Source organism: Mytilus edulis, chromosome 4 (assembly GCF_963676685.1).
Source record: "Mytilus edulis chromosome 4, xbMytEdul2.2, whole genome shotgun sequence".
NCBI classification, from domain to species: Eukaryota; Metazoa; Mollusca; class Bivalvia; order Mytilida; family Mytilidae; genus Mytilus; species Mytilus edulis.
This window is the reverse complement of record NC_092347.1, coordinates 4,831,382-4,857,346: the sequence shown is the minus strand read 5'-3', so window position 1 is coordinate 4,857,346 and position 25,965 is coordinate 4,831,382. Positions and strand designations below refer to the sequence as shown.

Sequence of the window (25,965 nt, the reverse complement as noted above, 5' to 3'; positions counted from 1 at the left end):
GCCAAGGTTTAATATGAAAAAGACAAACAGAAAAATAATATTACACAAGAAACAACATAGAAAACTAAAGACTGAACAACATGAACCCCACCCATCCCAGGTGCTCCAGAAGGGTGAGCAGATCCTTCTCTACATGTGGCATCCGTCGTTTTGCTCATGTTATTACAAACACGATCAATAGACTAATTCGAAGGGAAGGGGATTGTAGTTACGACATAATGAACATATTCGATATCATCTGTGAAACGATTATTCCATAACAATATACTAACTCGTTATGGAAATCACAAGGATCCTTTTTTATTTCAGTTTAGTTGAAAATTCCAAGCAAACGAACAGACGACTTGAAAGTAAGTAGCTAAGGTTAATTATATGTATACACAATTTTATACATGTGGTTGATGAAATATGTTTCTAATTATTCGTCTGTGCACTGATGTCCTTTTATATTCTGCATAGTGACATGTAACGTCAATTATCGAATTACGTGTGTAGTCTACTCTTGGGACCAGTGTATATGTATTTGCAATACGTTGCACAATCACACTCAACGTTTGAAGGATATTTCAAATGTTTAGTTTTGCAAAATTATAGCGTAGATAGTATTTGAAAATTAATATCATTAATGTGTTTATTGAATCGATGGGATATAATCATTAAAAAGGAGGGAAGAAAGATATCAGAGGGACAGTCAAACTCATAAATCGAAAATAAACTGACAACGCCTTGGCTAAAAATGAAAAGGACAAACAGACAAACAATAGTACATATGGCACAACAAAGAAAACTAAAGAACAAACAACACGAACCCCACAAAAAACTAGGGGTGATATCAGGTGCTCCGGAAGGGTAAGAAGATCCTGCTCCACATGTGGCACTCGTCAGGTTGCTTATGAGATAACAAATCCGGTAAATAGTCTAATTCGGTAGGTCACATTTAGGAAAGGGAAGGGGTTTGTAGTTACGACGTAAGGAGCATATCCAATATCATTAAAGTTTATCAGACACAAATAATACTTATATAAGTTTCTTAGATTATAATGAAAATGAGTAACACCATATGAGTAACACCATATGACAGTTTTTGTCCATTCGTTTTTGATGCGTTTTGTTATTTGATTTTGCCATGTGATTATGGACTTTCCCAATTGATCTTCCTCTAAGTTCAGTATTTTTGTGATTTTACTTTTTTTGTCCAGTAATTATCTTTAAAAGTGAAACATTTAACTATTTTACTCGATGAGGTAAATAATTGAAAAGAATTTCTTAATTTTACATTTAATGATTTCAGGAGCTACATTTTCATCTTGTGTAAAGGAAATATAAAAATCCATTTAAAAAATCTTAGCCCTCTAAACATTATAAGATAACGTTAAAACAAAGATTACTTTTTATGCATACAAGGTTTTAAGAAAAATTTAAAAACTTGGAAAAAACTATAAAAGACCAATTTTGAGGAATATGAATAGTGTGTGCACATGTATAACTGTTTGTTATAACATATTTTACAGGTCTCGAAGAACATGTACAAAACTTAGAGACACAGTGCAATAATAGTTCTGCCAAAATAATCGATATTAATCTACTAGTTCATTCTTTGAAAGAAGCATTAAACAAAATCGCATTTAAGGTAGAAAACATTCAAGGCAACAGAACAACAGATAAAAGTAATAATCATAATACAAATCAACCTACAACCACTTGTTTGAAAAACATAAGTGTACCTGCAAAGAAAGATTTGGAAATCAAATCTACAGAAGACGCTGAAAAGAGTAAGAATGGTCATTTGTATAAATCTATTCAGAATATAAATTCAGAATACACAATGGAACCCGACAGATGTAAAACATTGTTTCCATACAAAACAGATTTGTCCATAGATGTCTACAACGTGTCAATTTGTAATGGTTTTACGACAAGAACGCATAAAGATGACAGTAATCATATTACTGAAGCTGAAGAACATCGAGGTAGAACCGGCGATAATGATACATATGCTTTTAAAGATGAAGAGAATGTGTCAAACAAAACCAAAAGTAACCATACAACTGACCGCGTACAACTTTCACAAAACAACATGAATAATACTAAGCCAAATAAAATATGTACTAAAAATAGATTTGGATATAAACACAGTAGTTGGAATATTCAAAATGATAATCGTATTGGCTTTCAAAGTACTTTAGAAAGTTTTGAAGATAATGCATTTCAATCTCCCACTTGTCATGTTCCAGTGGAATGTTCGCCAGAACCAAACATTAAGCAAAATATAAAGCTGTCTTGTATCGAAACAAAACGCAGATCCATGTCACTGAAAAGGTATGGCATAAGTTAATATGTTAGATATCATAAATATTTAACCTATATGCTGATCGTCGTTGTAACTTCATTTACTAGCGCTAACGGTGCGTATGAATTGCAAGAAATCTCAATAATTTTTTGCCAAGATGTGCATCATTTTTCGAGCACCACTTTCTTACAAATTCCACTCGTGAAAAAAATAATATTGTATTGCCATGAATTTCGTTACATTTCAAATGTTTCAACGGTATTTTATAAATAAGGGCAACAGTAGTATACCGCTGTTCAAAACTCATAAATCCATGGACAAAAAACCAAATCGGGGTAACAAACTAAAACTGAGGGAAACGCATTACATATAGGAGGAGAACAACGACACAACATTAAAATGTAATACACACAGAAACGGACTAAGTAAAGTAACCATTTTTACAATATCGATTTTGTGGAATGATCAAATTGTGAAAGAATGATTTCAATTGCAGAAAAAAATATTTAAAAAGTATTATTTCGAATCCATATTCTAACAGATATATTTTTCATGTTGTTAATAAAGTAACATAGGGAAATATATCTCCTTGGCTTTAAAATCCTATTCCACAAGATTATAACTATACGTCTGTTGTTCAATCATTTTGTCTCGTAATCCTATACTGTAGTTTTGAAAATATATCTAGAAAATATGTATATATTGAGGTTTTGTAGCGATTCAACTGAACAAGAAGATGAATTTGAATTAATTAATATACCAAAAATGACTTATAGATGTACAAAAAATGACTTTGGATACAAAACCACCAGATCAGATATACACTATGATAACCGTGTGAGCTTTCATGGTACTTTAGAATGTTTTGAAGGTTGTATAGTTTCATCTTCAAATATTGATGTTCCAGTAGAATATTCACCAGTACCCAATATAGAACAATCTTCCATTCACAGTACAAAACCCAAAGTTTCGTCGTCAGAAAGGTATGTAACAAACGGTTTATCACATGTATGTACTTGGAAATAAAACAAAATTGAGGGAATCGCATGAACCCTAGAAGAACAAGACTTGTTACATCAACAGAACAAGCATCTCTTTTATGCATGCATTATCCTTAGTAAGAAGAATAAATATACCGAATTCTATTGAAAATTTAAAAAGGGGAATCAATATAAAGTTAACAATGACAAAATAAAACACTCAACAAACGGAACAACTACATAATAACTGTAATATATCTGACTTGGTATTTTCAGATAAGATATTTTCATATATCTGTTTTTGTAATACAGCAGATTCGATCTAGTTAAATGAATACGGATTAAAAAAAATACTTATGAAAGGCTTATTTCAATTAATCCAGTTGTGTTGTCATAAAATTGAGAATGGAAATGGGGAATGTGTCAAAGAGACAACAACCCGCCCAAATAAAAAACAACAGCAGAGGGTCACCAACATGTTTACTGCAAAGATGAATGTAGCAGTTTCGTGCCATTAACGAAAACCTTAAATGATCACAAAACAAGAATATTTTTTTTCTTGAAATACATTTATAAGTTTTCCTAATCGCGATTAATCAGCGATATTTTGATTTATAGATTTATTCCAACATGGAATGAAACAGACTTGCATACGGATGCCGCATTTAATGACAACGGTAAGTTCATAAAGCATTGTCATGTTTGATGACATACCTTAATTAGATAAAAGAAGATGTGGTCTGAGTGCCAATGTAACTCTCCATCCAAGTCACAATTTGTAAAAGTAAACCATTAATAAAATGAAACAGAGAAAGACAATTGGTAATGTGCCAAAGAGACAACAACTCGACGAAAGAGCAGATAACAAGAAAAGACCACAAATGGGTCTTGAACACATCGAGAAAAAAATCCTGCACCCGGAGGTGTGCTGAACCTGGCTATTTAACTAAATGTGTGCTAGTTGAGGGATAAAAGACGTCATACTAAAAAGTAAAAGAACAAAAATACTGAACTCCGAAGAAAATTCAAATCGAAAAGTCCCTAATGAAATGTCAAAATCATATGATAAAACACATCAAACTAATGGACAACAACTGTCATATTCCTTACTTGGTACAAGCATTCTCTAATGTAGAAATTGGTGTATTGAACCTGGTTATATAGCGCTAAACCTCTCATGTGTATGACACTCGTATCAAATTCCATTATATTTATGACGATGCGTGAACAAAAAAGACATTATAGGTAAAATGTCAAAATAGGGATACAGCCATTATCATCATAAAGACAACAGTAGTTTACCGCTGTTCGAAAGTCATAAATCGATTGAGACAAAAAACAAATCCGTGTTACAAAGTAAAACCGAGGAAAACACACCAACTATAAGATTGATTGTTGGTCCAACTATAAGAGGTAAACAACGAAAAAACAGAAACACTGAAGTGAACAATCTCCTAAAAATATATCAATGAACTAAGATTAAAAACTATGCAAGAGTAACAAAGGCCAGAGGCCCATGATTTGAGTGGAATGGCGACATGTTTGTGCTTTGTAAAGAATATTACCATAAAAGATTGGATGTGAAATACCTGAACGTATAAGCATGATTCCATCATAGGCTGGAAACCCATAATGTTATGATTTATTTATAAAATAAAATATCTTTTAATGTTCGATGATTTAACATAGGGATATGCAAGATGTAAATAACATTAATATACTAGAAATTATTATTGTAAGAATTGTTACTTCAAAAAGATGTCTAAAGTACATTGACATTATTGTTTTAGCATGAACCTCATAATATACTAGTAGTACATTTGCTTATCCTTATTCTTAGCCCTGCAAAAAATCTCACAATGTCGTCATTTTGACTCTCTCTATGGTAACTTTTTATCCCTCTTTTGAAAAAACAAATGATACAAATATAAATTAACGTTGAGTTATTGAAAAATTCTGTATAAAATATATGTAAATATTTGATTTGTTCTAGATGGCACGAAACAGCCTCGGACCATAAGAGACTGGTTAGAGCATCTTCAGCAGGTTCTTGAATACAGTATGTAGTGTGGTGTTTTATTCTACATACACATATATAATATAGAAAAGGAGGGTGTCTTATCGTCGAGTTGCGAGTTGCAAAAAGAAAAGTCACACTGCTAGTTAAGAAAGTCAAGATATGAGTTACAAAAATGAAGTAGCGAGTAACAAAATTGAAGTTTCGAGTTTTAACAAAGTCGAATGGCGTGTTACAAAAGTCGCGTTGTTATGAAGACCCTTTGGTGGCTTCTGGCTGTTTTCTGTGCTTTGATCGGGTTGTTGTACCTTTGAAATCCCCCATTTCCATTCTTAATTTTATATAGCGTTTTTGCGTGTTATATATACTTGGCAATTTTTCTGCGGTATGAATTGTCTCATGAAGTTAGATCCAGGAAAGCGCACCATACGCAAATTTTCAAGTATCATTTTCAATATTAAAGTATGTATTCAAAACAAAAAAATCTGAACCTCTTATACAATAATAAGCAGCAGTTTGTATGAATGTACAAAAAAAGATAGAGAGAACTAACTGTGACAAATGACAAATATACATTCATATTAAAGCAAATCGCTGTATAGTTTATTTTTATTAGATTCTAAATTGCAGTGACAAGGCTAATGATGTTTGCTTCTAGGTAGATGCAGAAAAATTTCACGTATGAGAAATCACAGAAGAGCGCGCCACATTACCCTGGTTTTAGACATTTCTGAAAGAATGAATGGACAAAAATTTGAAGCTATGAAATCTGCTGCTGTTCAGTATGTTGAAGGTTAGATTCATATTCTAATATGTATACAGAAAGAAGGAAAATTCTTCTCGTAATTTTATGTTTTGATGATGCAAATGAAAATATCGAGACTATCAATATATGACAAAGATACATGTATGTATTATATTTTACTTTTAAAAATCAATATCTTTGTTGTTTATAGGCTCAAAGCAAGCTGCCGAGATTGGAGGTGGTGATAATATCGGACTTGTTGTATTTGGTGGACAGAATCAACTTATTCAAGAAACAACACCTGATTACAATTTGATATTGGAACAAATTGGTAAAATAGTACATTGAAAAAAAAACATAAATCATAAATCATAAACATAAAACATTGTTCCGCATAAGTTGTACATATCTCTGGTGTTAGCTTTATCTTTGACCCCAAAAAAAAAGAATATCAACATTAAGTTATTTTAAGCTATGATATAAATAACACTTAGTTGAGAGGGTCATGCATAAAAGGCAACAGTAGTTTACCGCTTACAAACTAAAACCGAGGGAAACATATCAACTGTAAGTTGAAAAAAGACACAACAGAACAGTGAAATACAACAAAGCAGATTGTTACCCCATGAAAACATTGTAAATCGAGGCACAGCCAAGGTTGACATTGTCTATTTGAGACAACAATCTTCTGTATCAAGCTCTCAGTTCAATTTATTATACTGAATGTTCTGTTATTACTGTCAATTAAGTTTTTCAAATTAAAAGTAATAAACTGTGACGTCTTGCACCATAACAACCATCCATATTTAAAAAAGCGTACACTTCATCAATTATCTCCGTGAAGCGTTATAAAGTTGTTGCCATGTGATATAAAAAATTATCTCCCTCGTATTATCCAATCAAAAACTGGCATTTTGACATGAAATAATAATAAAATATTAGTTACTACGTGTACAATGGCATTATGATTATTTGTTATTATTTTCCTACACTACGTATTTAAATTTTATAGCGCAACTACAACCACAAGGAAATGCACCCATTTTAGGAGGATTAATAATGGGACTAGCTGGAGTTCTGTCAGGTAATTAAATTAAAATTTTATAAGTAGTTATACATGTAAACATCAACATGAAAATACGAAAAAACAAACATCTTTCATTTTAGACAGCTAATTCGCAAGAAAACTACAATAATGAGAAAAAAACAAAACAAAGATACTTTAGTTATCAAAGAGACCAGGGTTGATACGCCACACGAGCGATTTGTCCACAAAAAAACTTATTAAAGACGCTCAGATGAAAGTAGTTAGTAAGCAAACTTTCATAAATATATGACATAGGATAGCCACTTATGAGAGTCGTAACTTAGAACAAGTAAAAGAATATGCAATTAAACTAGTTGCAGAGATATCAACTATAAAATTGAGAAGGGAAATGGGGAATGTGTCAAAGAGACAATAACCCGACCATAGAACAAACAACAACAGAAGGTCACCAATAGGTCTTCAATGCAGCGGGAAATTCCCGCAACCGGATGCGTCATTCAGCTGGCCCCTAAACAAATATATATACTTGTTCAGTGATAATGAACGCCATACTAAACTCCAAATTATACACAAGAATATACCTTTTTTCTAATCTGCATTAGTGGACCGAAAGGCGAAAGGAAAAACGTTAACAACAATCAATACAGGAAATGCAATTAACTAACAAATACTGTTATTATATGATAGATAACAAAAACGGAATACAGAGCTCAACATAATAAAACAAAAGTATACATCATAACATAATGATTTCTTATAGAATCGTGTCATTTAACATTTGATATTGCTTATTTCCTGAATTCTCAATAAAAGCTTTCATGATTGTTGTTTCGTTTCAGTTTTTCATTTTGTCCTTATAAACTTTAGTTTTCTATCAGTGAATTTTTAGTCCATGTATATAGCCTAGTTCAACATTGTTCAATGTAGTTTTTATTTGTCTCCGTTTTTACCATATTTTATTTTTCAAATTATATAACTATGTTATTCAGTGCACAATTAATTATTATCAACCACAATAATTAAAATGAGTTTTTACAATGATAACGAGGCTTTCAAGTCGAAAAGAAATGACTATTAAGTATCAGATCGACAAGTCAAAAAACACACGACTTTCAACTTTACTAATATCTATATTGCTGGGCCAACAAAGTGGGTTTTTCTATAAACACCTTCACTTATGAAGGTTTATTTTAGTATATGAATACAATTATGTGTTGCATGTCGTATTTGGTTCAGATTCAATGAATATGTCCATCATTACGAGCTTTGGGCTTTGAAATTTTCGTGAAAATACTCCAATCCTTCAAATGGCTCATAGCTTTTTCTGCGAGCGGGGCCATTTGTGATATTTTGGCTAATCTAGTTTTGTATTGCAGTGCTATGTCCAATGATATATAAGTTTATGTTTAAATAAATAATGCGTTTTCTTCCTTTCCTTCTTTACAGGTCCAATGGGTCAAATCGGGGATAGTCAATTGCAGGGTCATATGATCATTTTCACGGATGGAACTTCTGGGCGTGTATTCCCAGATTTTGATCGAGATGTTGGTATAAGCTGTTCTTTTGTCTTTGGTAATTTCCGTGTGAGTATTGGGTGATATTGACCTGATTTATAGTGTATTACCACCACATAAATTAGTGTTGCAAATGCAAGGACCACCATTATTCTAATTGCAGAAATGTATCGGCAATATGATTTTATTATTATCGTTAACTTTCCGTATCTCACAGACGATTTAAATTCAATGTTTTTAAAGAGAGTTAAAAAAAGGGGCAGCAGATCCTTCTCCGCATAATGCATTCCTTCTAGTGTTCATGTAAGAACAAGTATGAGTTATCACAATATAGGAAAAGAGGACAGAATTTGGTTACGACAATTATAATTTATCCACTTGTTCCTTATTCTGGTTACTACAAGGCAGAGATACAGAGTCTTCAGAACAAGAATGTAAGCACCCAATCGTTTTCTTTTAACTTTGCTTTGCATTGTATTCATTATAATCTTTTACTATATAAATCAATGTACATGTATGTTGATTTCATGTATCCAATTTAGCATGGATGGACTAGATAAAACAGATACATGCAAAGCTAAATATGCTTCATACCTTTACTTTCTTTTACCCCTATGGTGAGTTAGGACTAGAACGGTTCAGATAACTGGTGAGTGTATCATTATTCTTCCCTCTTACATTATGTTTATGCATCTCTTTTTTTTAGTAAAGACTATACCAATGTTGATCAGAAATTATTTTTTCAAATGTATTATATTTTAAGGGTCGTCCAGAGACTGATAGCGTACTAGAGATGATAAGTAGCACTCAAACAAAAATATATTATGTTCCAATAGGAGATGACAAAAATAATTCGGTAAGTAAATGATTGGAGCCACAGAACTAAATAGTATGTAACAAAACATCTTAATCAGCAGCAAAGATGCTTCAAAACAAATAACACGCTGAAAAAATGACTATACCCTTATCGAAAATTAAAATGAAGGCGCTCATTTGATTCAATTCTTCGTATAATTTCTTTTTTACTTTTCCTACAAAACTAATTTCAAAATCACCGGATTAGTATGCTTCTTATTTATAAAGTCATTATGGATACCAGACTCAAAAGGGTATTCATCAGATTCGAAGTTCGTCTACCAAAAGAGTTTTCAATGATACTCGAATCAAAATATTGTAAAGGTCAAATAAGATACAAAGTTGAAGTTCATTGGAGACCAAAAACTCCGGAAGGTTTTATGATATTTTAAAGAATTGATTTTTGTTCGCATGACATTTGAATGTCTAAGAAAATCTGATCGCCGAAGTCTTCTGCGTGTTTTCAAATTTGTTTGTGCATTAGATTCTCCAGCTTGGAAGACAACTTATTTTTATGAAGGTCCGGAAGTCTTTACACTAAAAAGAATTATAACTTTGTCGTAGTTTACTATAAATTATCTTATTGTACAATTAATTTCTGTTGTTCTTTTTAATGAGACACAAAACTTTACTAATGACATCACTTGCAAAAAAAGAATCAAATGGAACACAGCCTTAATTTATATTCATAGAAAATACAAATAAACTCAAACATTTTAAAATCTGAAATATTGCCGCTCTTGTTTTTCGTACTCATTCAAAATGAATATTTCATTTTTGAAAGTACGAATAACAACATCAACGGTAACAATTTTCTTGCAACAGATGTGCTCAATAAACATCACTTTAATGATGCTAAATACCAAAATACTTGGGAATCAAAAATATTTAAAACACGAAGAGCTTATAAATTAAAATTAGTCAAAAGCCGGGCATGGAATTGGAGCGTAGAAAGATACATTCGTTATTTGAAGTAATTTCGAAGTTTGAAACAGAAAATTTAAATAATAGAATATCAGTATCAAAGAGTTTAAGCATTGGTCCTGTATGTTTTTACATCGGAATAGTCTAGAGCTAAGTTCATTTCATTTCAGAATAATAGTAACCTCATCCAAGTCGGATGCTAAATCAACTCTTCACGTGATAAATACTGGTTAACAATCACTAATGTCTTACCTGGTCTCTTGTATGTTTAAATACTAACATGTACACAGTTTTAAATTCTAGGTCAAACAAATTTTGACTTTGTTTAAAGCAATTATTTGTATTCATTAATCAGTACTTGTTTAGTTTACAGTGTTCGTACAATATTTAAGATTTTAGAAGAAGCAGTAAGGCAGACACATGGTAAAGTTATACAAACCAATGAAATGTATCGTTTAATCAGAATGACTCAAGTAATGGTAAGTCAAAATAAATACTAGTATAACATGTTTTATTCATCTTTAAAAACAAAGACGATAGGTATTGATAATCTTCATTAACGCAATGGAAAATTATATCTTAACTATTTTTATTTTGTTTAATGAACTAGTGTTTCATTCAAACACATCATCAATATAACACTAACCACAATGTATACAGGGATAATGACTGGGAAACACATACACATTGAATAGTTTTTGCTTGATAAATGAATGTCTACGGGATATGTTTAATCGTCCATTTAAGCTTAAGGCATCTGCAAAAAACAATGCGAAAGAGACATGCAGGGAGCCTTTAACACTCATAAATCGAATATAAACTGATATTGTCATGGCTAAAAATAAACAAACAATGGACAAATAATAGTACACAAAACTAAAGACTAAACAACACGAACTCAACCACAAAACTGGGGTTGATCGCATGTGCTCCGGAATGGTAAGCAGATCCTGCTACTTATGTGGCAATATTCAGCATTCGTAGATTTCAAATTTTTGTTCTTTTTTGTTGACATTTTTATTTGTTGTATTTACTTTGTATTATCTCATTGTGTTATATTTGGTCGAATATATATCATGACGACAATTATAATTCTATAGTATACAGTTCGCGAAAAGTCTGACTTTCCTTTTTGCCAAAATGAAATGATCGATTTTCCCTTTATATAAAAATAAGTAAAAGAAATTAGAAAGTTATTAACTCAGTTTATATCTATTCAGGCTGTGGCATCACATATTGCTTCAGAGATAAGGAATGTTCCAAGTAAACAGACGAGGGAAGTCATCCAATGGAAAATCAGAGAGATATTAAGTCATGACGATAAACATGTAAGCAGTACATTTTAGGAAATCGATATCCTAGCAAATTATCATATGCCTTTTATAAATAGAAATTTCTTCAGTTGTTACTGTATTTGCAGCATTCTTATTGTTATTTTGCAGCATTTTTCTTGTGATTCATGGATGTGTAATTTCTAGTCTCTGTTTTACAGCTTTTTTACCATTGCGAGATTTATAACTGAACGTTTAATAAAAAATATATATAAAAATCGTTAAATCAATAGATGGAGTGAAGTATGCGTCATTATTATATAATATATATCATTAAAATAACACACACACACACACACACACACACACACACACACACATTTTCTGTACGATCCTTTTCACAGTCGGAAAAACATGTTTTTTTTAGTGTATTAGTTTGTAAAATTTCTAATTTGCCGTATGTGGTTTAGGTCGTTGTTGAAGTCTATACGGCGACCTATAGCTACTAATAATTAGGAGTTTAGTATGACGTCCATTATCACTGTACTAGTATACATATTTTTTAAGGGGCCAGCTGAAGGACACCTACGGGTACGGGAGTTTCTCGCTACATTGAAGACCAATTGGTGGCCTTCGGCTGTTGTCTGCTCTATGGTCGGGTTGTTGTCGCTTTGACACATTCCCCATTTTCTATCTCAATTTTATAACTACTACGTCATTTTTGGTATCTGGTAGAGATTTGGATTATTGGCACTAATTCAACATCTTTTTTTATATATATTTTAAAACATGTTTGAGTATTGTTCTACTATTTAGAATTGAGTACTATGGAGTAAAAATGAAGTCGAAGCAGTACAGTTAAATCAAAGATTAAAACAAATGAACAAAAGACAAACAACAGTCCGCAATTTATTGACGACAAAACAGAAATAGTTATAATTAACAGAGAAACGAATCTAAAAAAGATAGATCAAAAGGTTTTAGATAATTTGTGCTTAAACATCAAGAAGTGTATTTGAATTTAAAAGAAAAGAAGGCAAGAATGCGATAATTTGAATACTTTTTAAAGAGATGTGCATTAAAAAGGCGATATATTCTATATCCTCGTCAATGTCATGTCCGTAACGAATAACAAGAAAGCTAGAACACGAATGACTTAATTAGCGTCTACAAAAGTCATACTGTACGATATTCATTATTATCGCTATTTTGATCCTTTTTTTTTGTGATAATTTTTCATATCATGCTGCTCGCTTGGAATGGAAAAGTATCGATAGAAACTAAGAAGGCACGTGGCGTTGCTAACGAAATTGACATGAAATGGACATCGATCGTCGTCATTAATTCAAACTGGTCTTACTAAAATTGTATAAGCACTTGAAATGTTCTTTATAGGATGACTGCTTAGATTTGGTTATGGATTTTATAAACCCTCTAAGTCATGAAAACGCAAGAGGAATGTTTTTGGAACTGAACCTGAGTACCTTAAAACTTGGTGATAGGGTTCGTCGAGGACCTGATTGGTCGTTTGGTGATCAGGATCGTAATCTTCCTGGAACAGTGGTCGGTCTAAACGAAGGTGGTATGTATTGACAAGTCTTATGTATTGTTATTTCTGAATATGGTGCGATTGAATGCTTTTATACAGCAAATATGCTTAATAAAGTGTAAACACAGACATAATGCATACTGTAAGTGCTACCCATATTTTGTTTTTTTAAGTCAGAAGATACAAAGGGACAATCAATGAATGCTTTCAATCTTGGATAAACGATGACAGCATAGTTTGAAAAAGTAAAATAACGAAAAAAAAAATAAACTCCGAGGAAAATTCAAAAAGGATAGTCCCTAATCAAATGGCAAAATCAAAAGCTCAAACACCACATAAAAAAAGGATACCAACTTTCATATTCCTAACTTGGTACTGGCATTTTCTTATGTAGGAAATGGTGGATTAAACCTGGTTTTAAAGCTAGAAAAGCATCTCTCTAAAGGTTAATTTGATTTAAACATGTTTTCATTTTGGGGTAACAAAAAGTTAAATCACAAAAATACTGAAAATTCAAAATGGAAAGTCCTTAATCAAATAACAAGATCAAAAGCTCAAAAGCTCAAACACATCAAATAAATTGTTCCAATTTTACTAATTTTTTAAGATTCTGTTTCAGATATTTATATGTATTATATTGGCAAGGTTAAAATAATTTGCATATTTTGTTTTTAAAGGTATAATTTGGGTAGAATGGGACCATGGCGATAAAAATGTATATGCGTATGATGAACAAAGACACCATTATAAAATTATGAAAGTGAATGAACCTAGAATACTTGTTGATGAGATTATCGCCGTTGGTTGTAGAGTTGTTAGAGGTAGTTGTGAAATAAATGAATATTGACATTATTATCATAACTTAAATTACTTTCCACTATATAGATGATGTTTCCTCACTAAATAATTCCAAATTTGGTGACTATGTTGAATGCATCGAACTAGAGATAAAGGATACAACAGATACAGTTAAGTCGGCCTTACATCTACAAATTGACAATGAGGGTCGGTTAAAAACAAAACTTTACGACAACAGAGATGATTTCAGCTTTCCAATTGTGAAATTTCTATTTCTAAGTAGCAACATTCCAGCAGCACTTGCATACGGGGTATATATCTTCCAATTGATACGATATTCCCGTGCTTGTATTTCCTATCATGAGTTTTCTGATAGAGGATTGCTGCTCACAAACAAGCTATTAAACCAAGAGTTTCAAATGATGAAGTTGAAAATTCTTGGTTTAATAGCTTCCTTGTGAGCAGCAAACCCTTTATTAATATATTGGATATGTTCCTTACGTCGTAACTTCATGAATGTGACCTACCAAATTAGACTAGTTACCGGATTTGTTATAACATGAGCAACACGACGGGTGCCATATGTGGAGCAGAATCTGCTTACCCTTCCATAGCACCTGAGATCACCCCTAGTTTTTGGTGGGGTTCGTATTGCTTATTCTTATGTTTTCTATGTTGTGTCATGTGTACTTTTGTTTGTCTGTATGTCTTTTTCATTTTTAGCCATGGCGTTGCCAGTTTATTTTCGATTTATGAGTTTGACTGTCCCTCTGGTATCTTTCGGCCCTTTTTCAATGAAAGAGTTATGTATTTTTTCTTCGATTTATTATGTGAAAAAAATAATTAAATCGTGCTTAGTATAGTATATAAACATGCATTTGTTTATCAATTTCCTAAACATTATAAATTCACATTTTTTAAATCAAATAATGTTTGTAATGTATAACGAATATTCTTTGACGCGACCTTACAATTAATAAATCTTTCATATTTGCGATATAAATAAAAAAAATGTTTCTTTTTAATCAAAACACATAATCCAATATTTTCAATTTATGAGTTTGACTGTCCCTCTGGTATCTTTCGTCCTTCTTTTAGATTATCTGTGCATATAAAGTGGGTTTTTTATTGTCCTTTTAAACATACAATCAAATTAGAACTAAGCTAAGCTTTATAAAATACTGACATCTTCATTTTGTTTGGATGGGTATAATGTCTATATATAAATATATTTAGATCAGTAAGTTAATATCACAAAATATCTTTCTTCTGATATCTTATTTAGTAAATATTCCAATAATATTCATGAAAAGTAAAGCTACAACTGTCAGTTACACAATAATAAGTTTGAGACAATATATTATAGGGCAAGATTGGGAGTTTGGCGATGCCGATGGTGGACCAGGTAGCATAGGGACTGTTTTAGATGTAAGAGGGAATGGAAACGTTGTGGTGAGTATAACCTGTATAACGAATATATAACAAGAAATTCAACAAAAGGCCAGTTGTGACACAACTATATGAAAGCATTTATTTCCATTGTTCTTTATATTGAACTTTTTCATTAGGACCACTGATAATTTTTTGTAAAGACGAAACACGCATCTTGTGCTTAATTACATCTTTTGTATCTTCAAGGCGTTTTTAGAGAGATCACATATGTTTCCACTCATTTTTATTGCATTAGATAATCTACGTTTTTATTTTGTATGAATGTAGGTAAGATGGGACTGTAAAAGAACATGTCTGTATAGGATGGGCAATAATGGGCGATTTGAAATCCGTTTACAGTAAGTATTTAAATTACACGGTTGTCAGTTAAAGAGTTATTATAAGCAATGAAAAGCACATACTTTGACTGACAGAAATGGACGTTGTCGATATATAATCGAAATGTTACGAAGTCTTAAAAAATATGAAACAGTGTTTTTTTTTTATAATCTGTAAATTATTTCATTGGCTGACTTCTTTACTCAACAGCAGCATATATAGTATGAGAAATATGAACCTGCATGTGTTTTGGTCCATCATTAAGAAAAGAAATCTTCGTGGTTTCTTTGCTACCAGTATTGTTTCTCATCTAATCAAAACGGTGAAACAACAACCGTTATATCATCATATGAGACAGCGAAACAATTCAATAAAACAACAACGAAGAAAAAGATATACATATCATATATATGATGATACATAAGTGACAAAAATTACACAGAGAACGTACCTTTAAAAAGGCGAGAGATGCCATGAGGCATTCAAAACTCAGAAGTCAAATAGTAACCTATAATGCAATGACAAAATTAAATAGGATGACACAAAGACAATTAAGTCTACAACAAATTACATGGAAAAAACTTAGACTGAGCAACACAAACACATATTTGTTCTTACACGACTCTCATTGTCAATTCTAAGATTTAAATCAAGATATGAGTCAGACTAATCCGTATTCTTTGGTATCCTTCATTCAAAGCACACAAGGAGATATGCGTTCAGTAATACGTGCTTATTAGATACAGAAAAAAATATAACTATTCAAAAATCCAGAATAGCAGAAATAATTGATTTGAACTTTTTAACGGATTAAAATTTTTACTGAATCACAAGTGAAACAACTTGCTTTGAATAGTTAACAATCGAAAAATGTTTGCGTTTGTTTCTGGGTTTTTCTGTCTACAGCATCGCTTTGAATATTATGTAAAAAACAAGAATGTGTCCCCAGTACACAGATGCCCCATCCGCACTATCATTTTCTATGTTCAGTGGACCGTGAAAATGGGGGACAATCTCTAATTTGGTATTAAAATTAGAAAGATCATATCATAGGGAGCATGTGTACTAAGTTTCAAGTTGATTGGACTTCAACTTCATCAAAAACAACCTCGACCAAAAACTTTAACCTGAAGCGGGACGCACGGACGGACGAACGGAAGGACGAACAAACGAACAGACGGACGCACAAACCAGAAAACATAATGCCCATAAATGGGTCACGAAAATGATTATACCATTGACTTATATATTAAATAAAGGCAACAGTAGTATACCGCTGTTCGAAACTCATAAATCGATTGAGAAAAAAAACCAATCCGAGTTACAAACTAAAACTGAGGGAAACGCATCAAATATAAAAGGCAATAACGACACAACAGAAACACAACATTAAAATGTAACACACACAAAAACGAACTATAACATACCAATGGCCATTTTCCTGACTTGGTAAAGGACATTTTAAGAAACAAATGGTGGGTTGAGCATGGTTTTGTGGCATGCCAAACTTGCCGCTTTTATGTCAATGTTAAATATAACATTAAAATGACACCATTACATGACAGGACTACAATACAAATAAATGGGCGAACATAAAGGACAGAGAAACACAGGAATAATAGCTAACAAAAGGTACCAGGTTTAAAATTTAATACGCCAGGCGTGCGTTTCGTCCACACAAGACTAACCAGTGACGCTCAGATGAAAAAAGTTCGAAAGCCAAAACAAGTACATAACACTGATACAGTATTGACCAGCAAAATAGTAATTTGACCTGATTAATTCCATTTGCATGGTACCTTTTATGCAAAGACCAATTAATTCATCTTATTTAATCATTGTACATGTGTTCCGCATATTCAGTTATTGAAATAACACTAAATGATATAAAGTTTGTTCAAATTTAATGTGAATTGCTTTTTATAAATACTTCCGAAATATAAAATACAAATAGGGGGTCACTTTCTATATTTACTTGAAACATCCCCAAAACACAAATTCAATATAATCATCTTCACTTCATTTTCAAAGAATTTGTCCGACATAAACTACAATGGAATCTGTTACAGTGTTATCTTTTAACAAGTTTTATATATTTTTTGTATATAAAATGATACAATGGTAAATAATTTCAAACAAAAAAGTATTTTTGCAACATGCACAGAAGAGATGCTCAAACTTCCAAACTGCCTCAGCATTGCATTACTTTATTACTGAGTCTAGTAGTATGACTGACAATTGTAACAGATTTTTAACTTCATTATATGGAAAGCTTTGCCTTTATGTTATAATCAAACTTAATAACAAGAATAGGTCTTTTCGAGTTTAATCATAAGTAGATATCTACAAACAATGTGTATATGTTTTGGAATCATTTAAACAAATATCTGTATCATTATATTAAAAAATATGCATCAACCTATATGTTATCCTTTCAAAGAGATGACAAATCCCAAATTTGTCGACCGACCACGGCCCGAATACCAGGACGTCAGCATGCTAGACGTCGATCAATGTCAGACGAGGAAGATGAATATGTATCTGATGTAACCACTACATCTACTAAACATGCCAGCGACTACATCATTCCCATCTATTCAGATTCAACAGGTACTCGTCTCTCTGCGCAGTGTATACTTTATGAATTCTTACTGTATTACAATTGTACATGTTTATAATGAAAAAAAATCAGCTCTATCAATATAATGATGATTCAATACGAATATCAATAAAATATCAGTCAAATTTAACCAAAAGGAAATGTTATATGTTTACATATTTTCTACATACTTAAGTCTAATGAAAACTTCAACCAATGATCTTTTAACTCAGTAAGCGCTATTTGGGAGTATCAAGAAGGTTCTGATTGGAAGAAGTATCCTGATGAAATCAATGTAAAAATTGAAAGGGCTTACCAGAGAAAACAAAGGAAAACAATCTTCGAAATGGATCGTACAACGTAAGTCAATCTAAAAATATAGTTTAATCTACTGATGGCAAAGTTATATGAAAATCTGTTAATATATCCAGTAGGTTCTATGTCGTATGTTAGCTAGCATAAATAGACTATTAGGAATTAGGAGTAAAGAAACAAATTAGGCCTGATGATAATAACATTCTCACTTTCTAAAGGCACATACAAAAATATAATAAACTTTCTTTTCTTTTTAAATTGCTTTTCAATCAGTTAAAAATCTCAGAATTTGTAATGCAAGTTTCAAATCACAATCTATCAGTATTAAACTTTCGACTACTGATCTTGCCTGTAGGACAATTACTGTTTTAACTCGGTTATAGTATATATCAGGTATCATATAAATAACTCATTTTACGTCAATGCTTTTACACATTAGGATCAAACCTATATAAACCTATATGCACTCGAGACCAGCACGGAATATCAGAAGCCTGTCTGAGTGCTTTAAATTCTATGTGTGTGTCTATCGTTGCATCTGTAAGTTAAACAAGCAACTGTAGGCAAAACAAAAACATCGTCATTATACTTACATAATATCCCTGGTTTTGTACTTGTTAGGGGTCAATTATTATAGTATCTGTTTCATACGTACTACTTTTAAATTGTCTATATTACATTTCTAGAGCCATGACTATTTTTGGGTGATTTTATCAACGTTAATGTTTTAAAATTTGGTAAATTAGGTAATAGTATAGTATTGTATTGGTTGATTTAGTTACCGTACTCATATCTTTATGAAGCTTAAAAAAGTGCACATATATGATTCAGTAAAACATATATAGATTGTGCAAAGAATTATTCAACACTAAATTCTGGATTGTTCTTTCTTATTTAGGAGATTCACATGATTTTTATTGTATTGGTTGATTTAGTTACCGTACTCATATCTTTATGAAGCTTAAAAAAGTGCACATATATGATTCAGTAAAACATATATAGATTGTGCAAAGAATTATTCAACACTAACTTCTGGATTGTTCTTTCTTATTTAGGAGATTCACATGATTTTTATTACAGGTATGAAGTACATTTTTCTGAAATGGAACAAGAAAATCCACAAAACAAAACAAAAGTAACAGTAAGAAGACGAGGTTAGTTTTTTTATAAAATATAATATCTAAATATAGGGTGTAATTTTAATAAATCAAGAAAATAACCTCTGGTCATTGACAGTTTTTATTTTCAATATTATAATAATCTAAATAAATATAATGAAGATGATTCATATGTTTGATCAGTCCATTTTAATTTTTTCAAATAACAAATGTCACAATAAACCTGCAAATATTTTGAATTCACAAATTATAAAATATCTAAATAAAACAGTATTTTTCTTTTTCAGACTGATGTTAATTAATGGAAACATTTCAGTGTTGACACAAATCTTTGGGATAAAGACAACCTAGAACGACTTCAGCTTAGAACTTTAGTGTTCGTTATGTCTTTTGCATCCATTGCATCTGTTCATTTGGCAAGCAAAATGTATTTACATGGAGATCGCATCCTTCAATTTAATAATATAGGCACTGTAGGAAAATGCTGTTCGTTGATCCTACATAGTCAGCTCGTACTGCTTATTTATCGTCTTCACCTTCTTGAACTTTCATTTGTCTATTTGGCTTTTGATACTTGTTATTATAACATCTTTTTCTAGACCATTAACTATGAGTAGTTTGTTTCGCGATCTGGAACCCTGTATATATAACAATAAAAAATGTCAAACTTTTATCTTAATGTTCAGTGGATTTACTGAAGCTGTCATTCAACGGTTCAGATTAAATAGCTGTGTAGTATAAATCGAAATAACATTTATTTCTTTTTATTTTATTTTTTGGCCAATACAGTGTGTATGTGTCGCCTGTATATCCAAATTTGATGTGTTTTCGTAAAGATTTTCTATATCCTAGGAATAGACACACCCAAAAAAGACTGATTTTGTCTTTGGGGTTTCTCTTTATATTTACTCACGGGAGAAATAGAGCAAATCGATCTTTTCGAATTGTTAAGTGTCAGCAATGCAATTAGAAGTAGGGATAATGTCTTCTCAATTTATTTCACACAAAGGAAAAAGCATTCTTTCTATACAAAAATATCACAGCTTCGAAAATGTAACACCTTTATATTGTATTTCTGAACTGGTTATTTAATCATATAACAAATGCTGAATGATTGTCCACTAATTTTACAAGATTTGTTAAATCTTGAGCACTTACCAAAACAATGAGCAAGAACTTTAACCTAACAATAACAAATGTCTACTGAAGTAAATCTGTGTTCGACCAGTTCAGATACAAATTTTTTGAATATATACAAAGTTGTTAAAAATAATCTTATCGGTATTTAATTTATACTAGTTTGAGCTTTTGGTTTTACCATTTGACAAAATTAAGGACTTTTTGTTATGAATTTACCTTGAACTTCGATATTTTTTGTTATTTTACTTTTTGATACATAAAGTTCAAACTGCCTTATCCACATCGTTGTCAATGCAATATGGTGGAACTTTATGCGACTAGCATACATGTGAGAGGTTCATTTGAGGTTTAGCTAGCTATAACACCAGGTTTAATCTACCATTTTCTACACCAAGTCAGGAATATGGCAGTTGTTATCCATTCGTTTGATGTGTTTGAGCTTCTGATTTTGCCGTTTGATTTGGGAATCCCAAATCAAACGGCAAAATCAGAAAGTTTCCGTTTTAAATTTTCATTGGAGTTTAGTATTTTTGTAATTTTACTTTTCATCCTCTTTTATCAGAAATATCTAATAATTGAAACAAGAAACAGATACTAAAATAAATAATATAGTAATTATGGTGTTTACCTTGTCTAGTGATATATCCGACTTTCTAATACCCAATACTTTGGCCATATATTTAACAAGTTCTGTATTGGCCTCTCCGTCCATTGGTGGAGCAGATATTTGAACGCCTATTCCATCGTCTTCAAAACCTGTAAAAAGCATGTGATGTCAATGTAAGTTTGATCTGGTTTTCTGAAACACATCATCTAATTTTGAATCAGGTAAGCTTGGCAAAATTTTATTAAGAAAACAGAACAAAAATGACAAGTTAAATATTATTAATGTTTACCTGTGATAGAATTGTGCTTGGCACCCGGTTTGGCTAAAATTTTGATTGATACAGAATTGTCAGGCTTCATAATAACAGGCCCTTCGTCTGTAGGTTGAGCATTTGTTTTCTGAAATGAAATGTTAAACACACATAACACAACACCTTAGAAATATTTAAACAAATGCCAAAAAATCAAATTTTAATCACAAATAGATTAATTATGATGTTTTTTTTATATTAAAGTCTCGCATTTTATTGATAAAAGTACGTCATATTATTAATATAAAATGTAGATGTGGTATAATTGCCAAAGTTTAATTTTCACGTCATTTGGTCAATGGTTGAGAGTTGTCTAATTTAATGGCATAGCAATACTTTAATTAAATATTGCATTGTAAAGATATGTATTGAAGTAGATTGCCTTAATTAGTGGACATATTCGTGTTCTAGCTGCTACATACAGGCCATTTTCGCAAAGGAGTTCTTTTGCCAAATTTCGATGTGGTGTAGCACCACTAAGAATAGAAACGGGGAGATTTGAAAAATTAATTTTAAAAGATCGAGTCTGTGATAATTGTATGAATATTTTAGAAGATGAAGCCCATGTTATTTTATCGTGTCCTCTATGACGATTTTAGAAGAAAAAAAATATTTGATGCAGTAACACATTTTAATAGTGATTTTATGTCTTTTGATGATAAACAGAAATTAGTGTTTTTATTTACAGATAATAGTATGATTCGTAGCTGTGCCAAAGCCTGCAATCTTATTTTAAATAGACGTAGAAATGTTTTATACCGTAAATAATGTTAATGTCAATATGTTTTATAATAGATGAATTCTTTATATATTTTTTGATGTTATAGTTTCTTGTAATTCTGTACAGAATGGCTCTCTTTTTATATTTATATATTTTTACATTTAATGTAATGTTGTATTATCTATACTATTAAACAAGAAGACCTCATTTTGTGTGTCGCTTCTCTTCCTTCCACAACAAATCAATCATCATGCTTCTGTGTCCTATAGGTAACATGCATAGTCGCATTTGTCATCCATTCTTATGATTATTCAGATTAAGTTATTTTGGGAGAAAAACGACAAAAAAGGAGTCCGGATACGATTCCGTCATCGGACTGACTTTTAGTCATAGATAAGACTTCCGGTTTGAAACATGCACAAATACAACCAATCGTATGATAGATAGTTCAGTTTCTTGTATATTCCTCCATTAAATGTGGAGCACTACCCAAAGGGTATAGTTTGATCAACTATTTACACCTTAAAACATAGGGAAACAATTAATTAAATTATATACAGATGACTGAATTTGGTTATAATGATCACTAAATAATAGATATCATAATTAATTCATAGGATTGTCATCATAAAGTTTTTAAAAAATATATAATAATTTATATGTGCTAGGGTGTAGGAAAGTGTTAAAAAAACAACAACTGCATATACATGTATTTACAAGAAGAAAATGATAACAAAAATGAAAAATAAATAAGCCAATCAGAGCGTTCTCCATATCATGGTGTTTAGATCGAAGGAACCACAACTATTATAGCTCCTTATAGAGGACAATTATTTTTCGCATTTATCTACATGTAAACTACGATTATACTACTTTAATATATAGAGACCCTCTGTATTCTGTCTACTGTTTTCTTTAAAATGTTTACTATTTAAGTTTAAATATACCAGTTGCATATATATTAAAATAAGTAAAACCTGTGACACAAGTACAGCCAATCGAAAGATGAATAACAAAAATGAAAAATAAATAAGCCATTCAAAGTGTTCTCCATATCATGGTGTTTAGATCGCAAGAATCACAACGATTATACATTCTTAGAGAGGGCAATTATCTTTCGCGTTTATCTACATATAAACTACGATTATACTTCTTTAATATATAGAGACTCTCTGTATTCTGTCAGGGACTTTCTATGTTAGTATAAAAAGTCTCTGATTCTGTCTACTGTTTTCTTTGAAATGCTTACTATTTAAGGGGTCATACCACTTGCATATATATTAAAATAAGTTAAACATGTTCAACTTCATCTAAAACTACCTAAATAAGCCATTCAGAGCGTTCTTCATATTATGGTGTTCAGATCGCAAGAATCACAACTATTATACATCCTTAGAGAGGACAATTATTTTTCGCGTTTATCTACATGTAAGCTACGATTATACTACTTTAATATATAGAGACTCTCTGTATTATGTCAGGGACTTTCTATATTAGTATAGAGTATAGAAAGGTCCCTGATTCTGTCTACTGTTTTCTTTGAAATGTTTTAATTTTTAAGGGGTCATACTCCTTGCATACATATTAAAATAACGGTAAAACAAGCTCAACTTCATCTGAAACTACCTCGACCAAAAATTTTAATAGAAAACATAATGCCCATAAATGGGGCATAAACATTTATTGTTGAAAGGGAAAATAGTGATTTGGCAAAAATGAAAGTAAGGTAGAGATAAGAGGGAGGCATGCCGACCTTTTTCGGGGCGTCGGGTTCGGGTTTTTTTAAGCTCGGGATTTGGGGATTGATACTTACGGGATCCGGGAATATATTTTTCGATTTCGGGATATGAATTTCTTTAAATTCTGCATCTCGGGATTTCATGGTTATAAGCCCGGGATTTCGGGATCAGGACCCCTCCGACCACCCCTCAAATTAGCTGATGTATTGACCTAGAAGCATATTTTATTAAGACTAATAATGATCTATATAAAAGCAATTACATTTATTTCATGTTTGAAACGGTGCAAATTTTTAATTTGATTTGACTTTTACCAAAAAGAAGCATTGTAGCAAAAGAGAAGAATAATTGTGGTCTGAGGCCAGACACACGAAAATAATTGAATTTAACAGAAAGGAAACAAATATCGGACTTTGGGAAAAGGGAGAGGGCTTTTGATACCTTTTATGAAATTCTCCATACATACATGTAATATCTTTTACAAAAAATCATCCTACAACAGTTCACAAGCTGTATATGCCCGCGATTCGCGGGTGTGTTCTAGTATATTATTGAGAGATGAGACTTAAATAAAATATTGAATTGAATACATCATTGTAATGAAGATTGTGTCATATTGTTGCTGCCGCATGCCTTTATTCAAATACATGCAGCATAGTATGTTTTAAATAAAGAGACTGCAATGTAACTATGATACATTGTACAACTTTTGTTTGATGATTTTGTTTTTACCTTATCAAATTTGATGTTTCATACATTTTTTAATAGGAAACTCGATAGGAAGTATAACGAGCGTAAAATTCGACTTATTCCCACTGTATGATTATGAGATTGTCTAATGTACAATGTCTACTGGTTAATAATTGTTCTGTCGATTATACAATACATGGAGAGACGTTAACGTTCCGATTTCGTGAAATAGGATTCTAGATAGTTGCTGCTTCTCTGCCAAGCACGTAGCATTTATAAAAGCCTCAGGCAAAGACTGGTAGTCTCAAAGTTAAAATTATTAGACTGTTTCCCGTTGAATTACCACGTTAAAACTCAGGATAAGCGTGTTGGTAATAGCAATGTCCATAGCAAATTAACGTGTTCTTGTTATAATATCCTACTTGTAACAAGGCATCAGACACCAATGGAGCTATATATCAGTATGGTTTACGCATAGACTTTTTACATGTCCAGTGGCGGATCCAGCCATTTTAAAAAGGGGGAGTTCCCAACCCAGAGTAAAAGGGGGGGGGGGGGGGGGGGGGTTCCAACTATATGCTCCCATTCAAATGCATTGATCGGCCAAAAAAAGGGGGGTTTCAACCCCCGGACCCCCCCCCCCCCCCTGGATCCGCCACTGATGTCCCACTCCGAACGTATCTCATTGTAGTTTCGTACAGCGATTTTAACAATCAACATTAACATTAATATGAAATAAAATGATTTACGAGTTTTGAACAGCGGTATACTACTGTTGCCTTTATTTACTACCTTTGCAAAAGCTTTTCCCTTCTTCGGCATTGTCTGTTTATCTCGGCATGCACAATGTGATGCAGTTTTGACTCGAAAGATCGCTCTGTGTAAGGATTGCATATAGGTATACATTTGTACTTTCACTTTCTCTTTCAATCAATATAGGTCAAGTAATCTGGTTCTGTTTTAAC

At 31.8% G+C, this 25,965-nt stretch overlaps 2 protein-coding genes across 2 annotated transcripts; one reads left to right on the top strand and one right to left on the bottom strand.

The window, feature by feature from the left end:
* The first annotated feature begins 277 nt into the window (after positions 1 to 277).
* Positions 278 to 20,218, top strand: LOC139518637 (uncharacterized). Its single transcript, XM_071310113.1, has 20 exons — positions 278 to 350; positions 1,512 to 2,319; positions 3,007 to 3,273; positions 3,889 to 3,947; positions 5,264 to 5,329; positions 5,946 to 6,080; positions 6,244 to 6,363; positions 7,045 to 7,116; positions 8,527 to 8,663; positions 9,358 to 9,450; positions 10,766 to 10,852; positions 11,594 to 11,701; positions 13,040 to 13,226; positions 13,871 to 14,014; positions 15,358 to 15,443; positions 15,711 to 15,781; positions 18,202 to 18,371; positions 18,594 to 18,720; positions 19,756 to 19,829; positions 20,081 to 20,218. The coding sequence occupies exons 1-20, from the start codon at positions 278 to 280 to the stop codon at positions 20,083 to 20,085; spliced, it is 2,889 nt and encodes a 962-aa protein (XP_071166214.1). The 3' UTR covers positions 20,086 to 20,218.
* On the bottom strand, positions 19,897 to 25,965 carry LOC139518783 (UPF0235 protein C15orf40 homolog). The gene is made up of 4 exons (XM_071310337.1): positions 25,793 to 25,965; positions 21,830 to 21,938; positions 21,562 to 21,689; positions 19,897 to 20,431 (listed from the first exon to the last, which is right to left on the bottom strand). Exons 1-4 carry the CDS (start codon positions 25,904 to 25,906, stop codon positions 20,342 to 20,344), a joined length of 441 nt encoding a protein of 146 aa, XP_071166438.1. The 5' UTR covers positions 25,907 to 25,965; the 3' UTR covers positions 19,897 to 20,341.